Source organism: Pyrus communis, chromosome 11 (genome assembly GCF_963583255.1).
Source record: "Pyrus communis chromosome 11, drPyrComm1.1, whole genome shotgun sequence".
Lineage (NCBI taxonomy): Eukaryota > Viridiplantae > Streptophyta > Magnoliopsida > Rosales > Rosaceae > Pyrus > Pyrus communis.
In genome coordinates, this window is record NC_084813.1 from 19,861,001 (window position 1) to 19,874,416 (window position 13,416).

General features: G+C 35.7%; 2 protein-coding genes across 2 annotated transcripts; one reads left to right on the forward strand and one right to left on the reverse strand.

The window, feature by feature from the left end:
- The first annotated feature begins 657 nt into the window (after positions 1-657).
- Positions 658-1,760, forward strand: LOC137709159 (uncharacterized protein At2g29880-like). The gene is made up of 2 exons (XM_068448276.1): positions 658-1,011; positions 1,107-1,760. The coding sequence occupies exons 1-2, from the start codon at positions 658-660 to the stop codon at positions 1,758-1,760; spliced, it is 1,008 nt and encodes a 335-aa protein (XP_068304377.1).
- Positions 1,761-11,867: 10,107 nt separating this feature from the next.
- LOC137709160 (uncharacterized) lies at positions 11,868-12,784 on the reverse strand. The gene is made up of 2 exons (XM_068448277.1): positions 12,521-12,784; positions 11,868-12,377 (listed from the first exon to the last, which is right to left on the reverse strand). The coding sequence occupies exons 1-2, from the start codon at positions 12,782-12,784 to the stop codon at positions 11,868-11,870; spliced, it is 774 nt and encodes a 257-aa protein (XP_068304378.1).
- Between the last annotated feature and the right edge of the window lie 632 nt (positions 12,785-13,416).

The window sequence follows — 13,416 nt, forward strand, 5'->3', positions numbered from 1 at the left end:
TGTGTTTAGTTCTCCATTATCATTGTTTGGTTAATTAAGGATCAAAATTCTAGTTTTTGATCACTAGTCCATTTTTCTTTTCGCTATAAAAAAAGAGGGCAGTTTCAAAGGTTTCGTGGAGTGGAACTTTGCTCTAAAATCTCTTATATAATCGTTTATGGTTGGGAAAATCCTTGAATTGATGCCTTTCTTTATTGTATGATTTCAACCATAACGAGATTTCTTCAACATTATATAATCCCTTATGGTTGGGAAAATTCTTGTTTCTCTTGCTTGAGGAAACTGTTTCTCTTTTTGTATATATCAACTTTTGAAGATTCTTTCCGACTGATGTTGATGTGGTGCGTTGATTTTTGGTTTCTGCAAATGATCATTCACAGGTCATTCGTATTATTCTATTCATTTGTTAAGAGTTTAGATTGAATATTTTCCCCTAGTTTTGTTTGTTGTATTGAATTTGGTTATTATGATTATCATTTTTTCATGAATTTGGTTATTATGATTAGACTAGAGCTTACTGTATTTGTTTGGTTAATTAAGGTACTTTGTTGCTTTATTAACACATTGCATATTATATGATTCGGATGGTTTTTGTTAAGTATGTCCTGAATTGATTTTTTGTTACTGCTACTGCTTCCATCACACTAGTAACTAGAAATGGGAGACGAACAACAAGAAATTGGAAAAGTGAAGGCCAAAAGTGATTATAGCGCTTGGACTTTGGAAGAGAGCAAAGTGTTGTTACAATTGCTCGTTGAAGCTACATTGCGTGGATGGCGTGATGCTAATGGCTTGCTAACCAAGGATATTGTGACAACAAGAATACTTCCGGCACTTAATGAAAGACTAAAGTGTAATAAAACTTATAAGCATTACACAAGTCGAATGAGATATTTTAAGAAAGAATATGGAAAGTATAGTCAACTTATGGGAAGCAACTCTGGCTTTGGGTGGGATGCAAACACAAAGAGATTTGTTGCTGATGACGAAGTTTGGGAAGAATACTTTAGGGTGAGCTTCTTGGCTTTTATTTAAAATATTATATGTAACTTGAATGTATACTTATAGTTTATTGAACAATTGTGATTTTCTTGTTTATTTTGTAGGCTCACCCAGACCAAAGAAGCATTCGTAAAAAATCTTGTGATGACTTTGAAGATTTGCAAATCGTACTTGGGGATGCAACTGCCACTGGAAAACACTCATTGGGATTGGGTGAGGAAACTGATGCAAGAACTTTTGTAGTGGAAGATAGACAATGTGGAACAGAGGAAGATGAACAAGTTGGAATAGAGAACTTGTTTTACGATGAGGAAAATGGGGGCTTTGTACTAAATCAAAACCAAGAATCACACCAAACTTCATCATTCGATCAATCATCCCCATTCTTACCCACTCAAGCCACTAGCTTAGAGATTCCCCTAGAAATCACCAACCGTAGGAAACGAAACAGAACCCAATACCAAGGGAATACTAGATCATTTGAGACCACTAATCAAGCTAGAATTATGGAAAATATTTCACTTACTCTCGGTTCAATTGCCACTGACTTCCGAGGAGTCCATAGTCTATTGGAGAAAAGGGATAAGGATAGAGAGAGACAAAATTCTATATGGGATGTCATCAAGGAAGCCCCAAATTTGGATGAACCTACTCGCTATCAAGCGGTTGCTTTGCTCGATACTAAAACCAAAAAGGATACATTTCTGAAGATGTCACCAAAAGAAAGGTCAAATTGGATACGCTATAATTTGAAATGATATGACTCATGATACATTAGTTTTTTTTGTTTGTTTTATTTTGGATTATGTTTAATTGGCTTATTCATACTTGTTGTTAACTGAATGATGTTGGATTATGTTTAATGAATGATGTGCTTAATTTAATTAATGATATTATGTGAGAATGTAGGATTTAGCTCTGTTGAATTTGGATAATGTACTATTGCTATTAGACTATGTAGGAAATTGAATGCGGGAATGTAGGACTTAGCTCTATTGAATTTTGGTTGTTGTTAACGGAAAAGGCTGCTCGGCTTCCCCCAATTGAAGAAATCCGAACTCTACTTGATCATAGTATTCGTGGAGCACCCTCCACTTTTTCTCAGGTTTCTATATCAGTGTTTTTCGTTCTTTTCTGAAATGAATTTGTGTTTCATTGTTATTTGATTCTAGATTAGTGCGCGACAATCTTACACTTTGTAAGCAGTAGACTCGTCAATTAGTATTTCTTGGTCTATTGTGGAGATTATGATAATGAACTACCAGATAGCAATCCTATTTAGATTAGATGTCTCCCAGTCTATGATTAAGGGTAAAATCCTAAGAAATCTTTGAAGAAGTCCAAATCTTGAGAAATCCACAAAAGAAATCCATACAAATCCATATAAATCTAACGAAATCCATACATAATTGAGAATCTTTTAAAATCCTTTGAAATCTGTTACTTAAAAAAAGTTTATTAAAATCCCATGAAATCCAAATTGACTACGATTTTCGGTGTGAGATTTAGAGGGCGACGAATGACATATCACAACGGGATAGATGTGAAATTTCTTTTGATGGTAGTACATATTTGTTGTTTATGAATTTTGCATTTTCTTTTGTCAAATTTGGTGAAATGTGAAGAAGTGACTTCATCGTGTGATTTTGAAAAAGAGCAAAGTAGTGAAAAGTGGTGACAGTTGGACACATCTGATCTGAGATGTTGAGAGAATTTGTGTGACACGTAAATCTAGAGCTGACACTCGAATTTGTGACATCAAAAGGTAGTACCACGACTATGTTTTATTTCTCTCCGTGTTTATTTTCTATTCGACCGATGCACGTAACGAACAAAAGCATTGATTAAAACTGGAAAACGTCATGTATATTTAATTTGTATTTATTTGGTTGAAATGAAAGAAACGTGAACAATTTACGTCATTCAGTAGTCTAATTGTCTAGAGTAGTTTGTGTGACTCATTCATGACCTCTTGATCATCGACTGTAACTATAGCTTGAAATGGAGATAACTATATATATATTTTTTTTTAATTTATGTTGTTAGATTAGAAAAAAAAAAATGTGAACAACCGACATTATAAAAGAACACGTTTGAGTTCCCTTGCATTTACCATCACATATGAAAAAAAAAAAAAAAAAAAAAAAAAAAAAATTACATGAGCTTAACATTACAATCCATTGTAATTCGCTACCTAATAATTAGATTTGATTATATGGTATTTGATTCCCATACACCCCTCTGCCTATTTTTCACTTTTATGAGTTACCAAGTTAGATAACTTGGTAACCTTCTTTTTTTATTTGAAACAACAATGTTCTACTTTAGTAGGGGTTAAGCCGTACAATAGGTCAATAATAATAAGTGGAAACAAAATGTTAATTAGTAGAGAAAAATAATATTGGATTCTTGTGAGTCAAACCTGAAACACACCATTTATAAACGGAGAGAAATATTAGTGTGTGTCAATTAGTATATAGTTCAAGGTTAACCACAATTTTTTCTAGAAAAATAGGGAAGTTTATTTCACTTTCTTGAACCTGTTTTTAAAGCTAACACTGTCACATTGAAATTTTTAGGGAGGTTGAATATGAGTTATGAACTACAAAGCCAAAACATAGGGTCGTTTGTCAAAAATAAAAGAAGATAGACTTTCCTATTTCTATAACTTGCTTTCTCCGCATTTCGCTAATTAAGGAGCTAAAGTTCGACACGATCAAGATAAAAAAAAAGATTTTGAAGTTTACACTAGGTTTTTCGTGATAGCATCGAGATCATACATCTAACAACTTGACTAATTTGGCCAAAGAAAAGCTAGACTCACTTTCTAAATTAAACAAACTGTAAATTAAACTGTTTCACACAAATATTACACATGAAATGGAAGACCGTTCAAGCTTTTATTATCTCACAAGACAAAGCATTTCATACATTTGAAACAAAAACGAAAGAAATTACATTAACATCTTTGCAACTCAAGCAAGACCGCGCAGTTGGAGATAAATAGCTCAGGAGGGATAGAAGGGGGAGAAGAAGGTCCACGAAGCGGAGATGGGATGTTTGCATATTGAGCTATCTTGACTTGCACTTCCACTTTGTCGGGCTTGCAAGGTCAAGAAAACTCGAAAATTCTTCGTGGAGTGTTGAAAAAACAAAAAAATTACATAAAAAGAATAAGCTCAGGAGAGATACCGCCTTGACGTCTACCACCACATGACTCTCTTTTCTTCTGCTATGCTGCCAACTACTTCACCAGCTGGATCAGCCATGAGAACCATGAAACGTAGTACCAAGGTTCCATCCACCAATTGAGCCATGGTGAGAGAGAGAGAGAGAGAGAAGATGAAGTAGAAGGGGACGGAGGTATTATAGGGTTGACTAGAACTACTGTTGAACAGTGCCCTGAAGGTATGAAGAATGGGGATACGGATGCGATGATATTTACATCGAGGGAGTGGTCGCAGAATGGAATAAAAACTGATGGGTATAATTGTGGTCTTTAATAGAAGAATATGGTGATGTCGTTTTCAAGCTAAGAACCAAGGAGAGACAATTTGCATATATAATGAGAGTTTGTTTCTTGGGATTCAAAAATCAAATCAATTTCCTGATTAAGGACTCTTCTGGGCTTTTGTTCTTGTATTTTTGTTTCTAAACAGAAATTTCCACTGATTTCAAGGGCTAATTCTACTGCCACATCCTAAATTTGTTTTGGACAAACTACTAGTTTTGCCCTTTTACTTGTTAAACTTTTCCTCTATATTGGAATGGACTTTGTTACAGCTCAAGTAATTAAAAACGTTTATCACTACACTTGAATTGTTGTTTCAAAATATTAAAATAAATAAAAAAAATAAATAAAAAAATAAATTTTATTCTTACAAAACTGAGATGTAATTATAATTGATCTTGGAAGATAAATTGGAAAAGAACATGATGCAGTGCACGACAGTTAATATGTTCCTGTATTAAACATGTTTTTGGTGGCTTTTCATCTTTCAAAATCATGTTTTAATTAAATGCCTAGTAACTATAATCCTTAGTATTAAGTTATCTACTAAAAAAGCGCTTTTGGAACCCTAAGTGCTTCTTATGTACTAAAAATTAATCATCAATTAGTGAATTTATAAATTGGTCGTGTGAGTGAATCCGCGATAGTAGTGTCGAGCAAGCTTCGTTGCTCTTGGTTGAGTGATTCCCAAGTTACCTATCCTCCGTCTCTTGAAGACCCTTGACTCATCATTTGCTCCTGGTTGAGTGATTTCTAGGTTACCTGTCTCTTTGAGATTCTTGACTTGTCTTGCATCAGAACATGTAAGAAAAAAAATAAAGAAATAATAAACACATATCTTTTTTAGCTTTTCGCATACTTTTTTTCTTTTTTTAATCTTAGCCGTTGTTTATATTTGATTTATATAAAAAATAAAAAGTGTGTGAGAAAATCATCTTTCTAAAAAATTTGGTGCATTTATTTTAGGGAACTTTAACGAAAAGCTCTCGGTACTATTTATTTTAATAAAAAACCACATTTTTACACTAAAAAAATTAATCTTGTTACTATTCACTTTATCTTTTATTTTTTCCTTATTGTTAAAACCTAAAGTTTTCAAACATTTTTCATTAGTTTTTCTTTTATTTTATAGGGTTGGCAACTTGTATCACAGCTAGCCTTGCATTACAAATTTACATGCATGCAGAGGTAGTAGCTTTGAGTTTGACTGCATAAAACAAAGAAAAGTGGGTTTTGACCATTGAATTTAACTTACTCTTCTCACCATTTCAAGCAAATCTTTGCCGTTTAATTCAAACCTACATATCTCTCTCTCTCTCTCTCTCTCTCTCTCTCTCTTACTGCTGCTGATACAGGTACAGATGGAGAAAGAACATGAACAAAGCCCAAGGAGTTTTTAGATACAAATGGGGGTCTCTTCAGCAACCGATACTTTATTTACCGTGCCTTTTGTCCCTCTCTGCAACCTTTCCAAAATCACACAAAACCAAAAACCCCAAAACCCTAATTCTCATGTCTCACGTAATTATTATACCCTTTGCTGCTTCTGCACTCTCATCAGAGCTGGCCCCTCCTGTGATATTGTTAAGTCAAGCTCAGATATTATTACACATTTTCAAACGGTTAAATTTCTTTATATTTAATTTAGCTGCAGGTTTGGGTACGTAATTTAACAGTAAACGGGCATTGGCCAAGTGAATATGTATTGGCCTGCTGACAAATCTCTGGCCATTCCTGGAGGTACAATATATAATTACAGAGATTTATCTTCTGCAACTATTTATTTCATACACTCGAGTGCTCCAACCAACCCAACTTGTAGGTGTGTATATCTGATTCAAACCCGTGAAGATTACTCGAAGATCATCATCATGAAACCTTTACGTCATACTATGTCACATGCATTGTTGTCACATGAATTGTTGTGGGGGGCCTATATATCTATCTCCTATATATTAACGACATTTTGGTATAAGTATATTTAGGGTTACCTACATTTGTACATCTTTTAAAACACTGTAGGAAATCCTTTGGGTAATAAGCAACTCAATTTCTTTAAATGAACAGTAACCGTTTGTAATGAACAATAACTGTTCAAGTACATTTTTGCCCCTAAACCGCGTAGACAATTCGTATTAAAATTTTTTTATTTTTAATTTTATAAAATAATAAAGATAACTTTATTTTAATTTCGGAAAATAATAAAAGATTAGTTAAAAGTATTTGAAAATATTGAAATGTAGTGTAAAATGGAAGAACATGGTTAGACCATCTCCAATGGTTGGGCTAAAAGCCAAATTTTTTAGCCCGGAAAATTTAGCTTTTAGCCCAGAAACAGCTTTTCTGCTCCAACCATTCTAGCCTAAAATTTTAGCCCGGGATTATTAAAGAATGAATTTAGGCTTTTTTTTTTGTTAAATTAATTTTTTTTTTAAAATAAATATGTAGACTATCGTAAATTAATTTTATGAACATTTTAATCTAAAAAAATTTTAATTCCGATAAATATTGGGTGGAGTCCACTTCAATTTCTGGGCTAAATTTTGGGGGGAATTTGGCATTGGTTTAGCATTTAGCATTTAGCCCAAAATTTCCCCTTGGGTTGGAGTGGGTTTGGGGGGAAATTTTGGGGGGTAATTTGGCTTTTAGCCCACCTTTGGAGTTGGTCTTAGGTATTATGGAAAAATAATATTATAAATTTTTATATTTTTAATTAGCTTTTTATAATTTTTTTATAATTTCTATAATTTTTTAATAATTTAAGTTGTGACTGACGTCAGCCTTACGCCACATAGGCAAGGCATTGGACACGATTATTGCTTGACTTCTCCATCGGGCTCGTCTTGGGTCCAATTGCCCGAGTGGGCTGGGGTGTTTTGGGGAGGGGGGAGAGTGGATTGGGTTGCCTATCCCCAAGGCAATAAGCAATGGTGGAATTGCTTTTAGTTTTGAGTTGGGTTTCAAAATAGATTAGGTTTCAATATTTTTTATAACGCACTTTTGAGGTTTTAAAAATTGTATCGTTTAATCCATTTTATTTGTTTGAATGTCTTATGTTAATTGGAGTCATGTCACAGTTTTTAGGCTCCGTAGAAGCCACACCTACACAATTTGGACGTAGTGTCTAGCAATTGGTTGTCATCTTGATACATAAAGCATTAATTGATTAAGGAGAAGTTGAAGCTCCATGATGATCAGTGTTCTACACCACGTTAGCTCATTAATGGGGCTCGCACTTGCCACGCATGTCATCAATTTAATGAAGGACTAGACAGTCATAAACTCGAACATACGATTTCAAAATCATATGGAGCCATATGAGAAAATTAAAACTACCTTATTCATTTTAAAAATTAGTCCAAAATTGAAGGTTGTGAAATGTAATTAGCTCAATATTATATTGTGCTCAATGGAGCATAGCATGATCAATTATGTAATCATAATGGGTCACTTAGTACAACGGGCTAGTAGTATTCTTCTTCACTTGTGAGTGAGAGGTCTTATGTGAAATCTCGTCCCCGAATTTCACTATTTAAAATTACGTATTTCGTATTCTTAGTTTTGACGCGTTTATAATTACAGCGTATAGTTTTTTTCGATAAGTAAAAGGACGAAAACGCCCTTAATGAACTAAACGGACTTTCCGAGGACGTAGTTAATTCCTATATGTTTTGTGACTTTTATTTACATATTTAGACAGAGCTCAACCTCACGAGCACGTAGGCGAAAACCGTTCACCAAACGGAGCTTAGAATGAGATATAAACTAGCAAAGACAGGGGTGAAATGGTCATTTAAACATTATCTGGAAGGATCCAGATTTGCTAGAGCAATGATCTGTGGGGCCACATGTGTGGCTATGATAAGAAGAAGAGAAGAGAAATGATGGAATGGAGAGAGAGAGGGCTGCCTAATGAGGAAAGAAAGAAATTAGGGAAGGGAGAGAAAAGAGAAGTATTGGATCCCTTAACCTGTTTCCTGTACGACCTAACCTGACTCCCACCATGTTTTTCGACGCCTTTTCAAGCTGTTTTTCCATCAATTTGTGGCCACCCATCACCTGGAAGCAACTAAGCATCAACTCTTCTTCCATTTCCACCCAAAACCCGAGTTGATTTGTTGTCTTTTCGTGAAAATCAAAGTCGAGGGCTTCGTGGATGCAGGCAACAAATCTGCCATTTTTGAAAGGTTTTCCGTGACCATCACCACCCTCAGGCATCTCTTAAGTCCAGGAACATAGCCTAAACAAGTTTGGGGGTGGCGGAGCTGCGAATTCAACGAATCGAGGAACACCCATTTCTAGGGTTTCCAACAGATCGAGGATGATTTCAGGTGTTTCCCTACTGAATTGGATTTCGGCCCAAGTAGTTCTTCCCTTTGTTGTGCTTTACAATCCTGTAAAATTTGGTAAATTTTGGAGTTCGTCGAAAAATTGGGTTTTGATTTGTCGGAAACCACTGCATGCGGCGACGCGTGACCAATGGGCCAACTTTATCTTTCTAGGCTAAATTCAATACCCTGATTTCATATGTGACATCCGATTGATGAAATCCCGTCGTTGAACATATTTTTGTTAGAGACCACCACTTGATCATTATAAAAATCGAGGATCCAACTATTAGATCGTTACCAAATTTTAATATGTTATTATATGTAATATTTGAGGACAATAGAAAGTAACGGATCAGGAATCCGACGTACAGATCTTGATGAATTGAATTTTTAAGTTTGTAAAACTAATTGTTAACCGCTACCTAATTCAAGCAATTGGCGGAGATATGACTGTCGAATCGTTCCGAAATTATAGGATATTGTTCTAGAAGATAAATGAGACTCTTGGGTATTACGGATTGGGAATTTGTGGATGGATATTTCGGATCAAATCACGTAGGGTTTTGGACCCCACCGTTGACTGAGAGTTGACTTTTGGTCAACATCTCTCGAATCATTTTAAATACTAAAATTAGTACTTCTAGAAACTAAGTGAAGTCTAGGGGGTCTACATTGGTTAGTAAGTGACTTTAATATATGTGATATGGTTATTACCCTGTTTTCGTATTTAGTATTCTTTGTGGACATGACTTGGTTTTCTTAAATGTGATTTCTATTAAAATGTATTTTTATATTTAACCATCGATCTATTGTTATGAAATGTGATACGATTTGTGGATTGAAAATATTTGTGAAATGCGAGGGCCAGTAGTGGACCGTTAACCCATTGTCATAGGGATTTGTTTGCTTCGATATTGTTTCATTTCTCGCTTCGTTGACCCGTTCTAAATTTGGTACTTGTGCTTTGTTTCATTTTGTTAAGCCTTTGTAAATTGTGCACTTGATTCATGTTTTGTTTCTTCGAGCAGTTGTTATGTTTCTTGGAATTCCACTAGGTTCCGTTGAGTGTTCCGGAATTCGGTTCTGCTGGGGTTCCGTTGAGTGGTTCAGTTCCCTGCTCCGTTTGGATTCCATTGAGTGGTCCAGAATCCCTCATGCTCTACGATTCCTTTGAGTGGTCTGGAATCGTATCTTGCCTTAGATTTCGTTAAGTGGTCCGGAATCGTATTCATTCAAATTTTGTTAAGAGGTTTGGAATCCCTTTTACTCTGCGATTCCGTTGAGTGGTCCGGAATCCCGCTTGGTATTTTGGTTCCGTTGAGTGGTCCAAAACCCGATGTTATTGGATTTCGTTGAGTGGTTTGAAATCACATTCTTCAGAGATGTAGGCTTCGACCGATTTGTGTTGCTCTAGCCTTGTATTTTGGTGTCTTGTATGTGTTATTGATTGATGTGATTGTGGAATGGTGTTGGAAAGCACATGTGTAGTGTTGGTACTCTATGTTTTTTTTGCTAGAAAGTGTTTTACGAAAAGTTCAGAGTTTAACAAATGGTAAACTACGAATGGCTTGATCCTTATTTAGGTTATATAGGTAGTCTAATGGGGAGGTTAGATGTAACCATAAAGTATACAAAAAATTACTATGCAATCTGAATCTTGAGTTGTGCTTTGTCCATATCTCGAAGGTGAGGTATGTTAGATAGACGGGTACATGGTGACGTCACGTGTTGATCATGGACGTATGTCAGGATCGGGACGTAAAAAACAAAAATACAAAAACCTAGACTAAAGACAAATTAAGTAATCATAAAGAACAAAGATAGTCATTGATTGGACTTTTAGTATTCTCAAATAATCAAAAGCGTACTTTTGTGTTGAATTCAATCCCATATACTATATATATCTATGGAGCTAGCATTGTGTGCAAACAAGGTTCTAGAAAACGTTAGGTGTTAGTCGGGTGGCAAGCTGGGGTCTAGCGCCTAGGTGGCTAAGGCCAACTCCAACCGAAGGGTCCAGAAGGCCGAAAGTAGCCTGAAAACCGTCCTCAACAGAGGGCTAGGCCAGAGAGCTTGTGGGCCCCATGGAATCTGAAAGGGCCAAAGGGCTGGCCCAATCCGGCCAGCCAGCCAGCCCTAGGCTGGCCAGAAATTTAAGAATTGTTGTTGGATATAACCGACATCATTGTTATTAATCCTGTCAGTTATATCCGACATAAATTCTTAAACAAATTTTTAAATCCAATGGGTAGCTGACGTCAGCTAGTCGTTATTTTTTATTTTTTATTTTTTTTTACAAAATTTTTTTCCCATAGCTTTTATTTTTTTTTCTATAACTTCTATTTTACAAAATTTGTTTCATATTTTTTTTAAGTTCTTTTTTTTTTCCTATAACTTTTATTTTACAAAATTTGTTGCATATTCTTTTTTTAAATTCCATTTTTTTTCCAATAAATTCTATTTTACAAAATTTGTTTCATATTGTTTTGAAATTCTATTTTTTTTCTATAACTTCCTAAGCCATTATACAACATTAAATTAAATTAAGTAACATGAAACAACATTAAACAATATGAAACAACATTAAATATCATTAAGGAAAATAAAAATTATACAACATAAAAAAAATATTTAACAACATGAAACTTAAACAACATTTTAAAAAACGTTTAACAACATAAAACTTAAATGCCTACTCCATGCTTCTTTTGGCCCATGGATGTGCAACAAGATCCTATTCTAGATACGTTTGTGGCACAGGAACGTATCATTCTATAGTGCCTCATGTACTCATTTATAGAGATACTACCAATTCTTGGATTGAAAGGAAAATTCGGCCTATCATATACTTTTGCACGAGCCCTTCTTGACCTATTTGGATCTTCTTGGTCGTCATCGGACTCTCCATCAGTATACCTATCTCGCTTATCCTCCACTATCATATTGTGTAATAAGATGCAACACATCATGATGGAGTCCAAATTTTCTCAACTCCACCCTCTTACCGGTTCGTTGATGATCTTTCATCGTGCTTGTAAAATACTGAAAGCTCTCTCAACATCTTTCTGGTATGCCTCTTGGTGTAAGGTAAACAACTTTTCCGCGTCATTCCTAGGGTTTGGAATTGCTTGGACAAGTGTCGCCCACTTTGGGTAAATGACATTTGCCAAGTAATACCTCATATTGTATTGACGGTCGTTGATGTAGTAGTCAAGTTGAGGTGCTTTAACCTTCATCAGGCGATTGAAGAGGGGTGAATGCTTGAGAACTGTAATGTCATTTTGGAATCCAAGGACTCCAAAGAAAGCATGCCAGATCCATGTGTCATATGAAGCAACCGCCTCTGACACAACAGTTGGTTTTCTCAACCTTCCGCTAAAGCCTCCTTGCCATCTGGTGAGACAATTCTTCCAATCCCAGCGCATGCAGTCTAATGACCCTTTCATGCTCGGAAACCCACGGTCTTCAGCTTTGCGAAGAAGCTGATTCAGATCTTCTTGATTTGGCTCGTGGAGGTACTCCTCTTTGTAAACCTGAACAATTGTGTTACATAATTGTTCAAGAGTATCAAGGCATGAAAACTCAAACATACCATGGGTTTCATTCATCGAATTAGCTAGGGAGCCATAAGCCATCATTCAAATTGCAATAGTAACCTTCTGATGAGGTGAGAAACCAGGAAGGCCTGCTCTGTCCCGCATTTGTTGAAATATGGATTAACCTGCTGGACATCACAAAGTAAACGCTTGAAGACATTACGCCTCATCCGGAAGCGACGTCTGAAATCCTCTTCTGTGTACACCGAGTTAGGGTTGAAGTAGTTGTTCATCAGATTGGCATGCATCATCGCTCTATCTCGTGGTTTGTAAGAGTGACCATGAACAGAGCCACCCCATTGAGGTTGTTCCTTAGTTGGCTGACACACCATGGCCGCAGCCATGGCTATTGCTCTGTTGTGTTTGTTGCGCCTTACTTAAACTTCTTCATCAGACTCCTCATCTTTTTGTCTCATTTGCACCCATTTTTCTTCCAATTTGGAATTGGATAAGGACCCCCAATTAGAATCCGAAAAGGATCCAAAGTTGGAATTCATTGCAAACTTGAATTGAAAGAGATTGAATTGAAATAGATTGAATTCAAAGTTGTGTGAATTATAACCCAATATCCGACCTATTTATAGCAAAAAAAAAATTCAAATCCAACGGCTAGCTAACGTCACTTAGTCGTTGGATTTGAATTTCAGTTGTAGTTTTTAAATAATAAATTATGTTTGGCCCTATGGCCCTTTGGCGCTCGGTTGGAGACGGTTTTTTTGTGACAGGGCTAAAACTAGCCATATGACCCTTTGACCCTCGGTTGGAGATGAAAGAAAATATAGCCCTGTACTATTCATAAAAATATTAATTTCTTGGAAGGCCAGAGGGCTAAAACGAGCCCTCTGGCCAGCCCTTGGTTGGAGATGGCTTAAGCGAAGCTTAGGCGGGGGCCTAGGTGAACTAGGTGGATTGAAGTAAATTATTATATATTGTATAAATAGGTGTCTATTTATTTACTTAACACATAATTGTATTA

Coding starts and splice junctions, on each gene's coding strand:
- LOC137709159 (XM_068448276.1), top strand. CDS start 658: ATGGGAGACGAACAACAAGAAATTGGAAAAGTGAAGGCCAAAAGTGAT. Junction 1,012..1,106: donor TTTGGGAAGAATACTTTAGG/GTGAGCTTCTTG, acceptor TTTATTTTGTAG/GCTCACCCAGACCAAAGAAG.
- LOC137709160 (XM_068448277.1), bottom strand. CDS start 12,784: ATGGCTGCGGCCATGGTGTGTCAGCCAACTAAGGAACAACCTCAATGG. Junction 12,378..12,520: donor GGACAGAGCAGGCCTTCCTG/GTTTCTCACCTC, acceptor ACAATTGTTCAG/GTTTACAAAGAGGAGTACCT.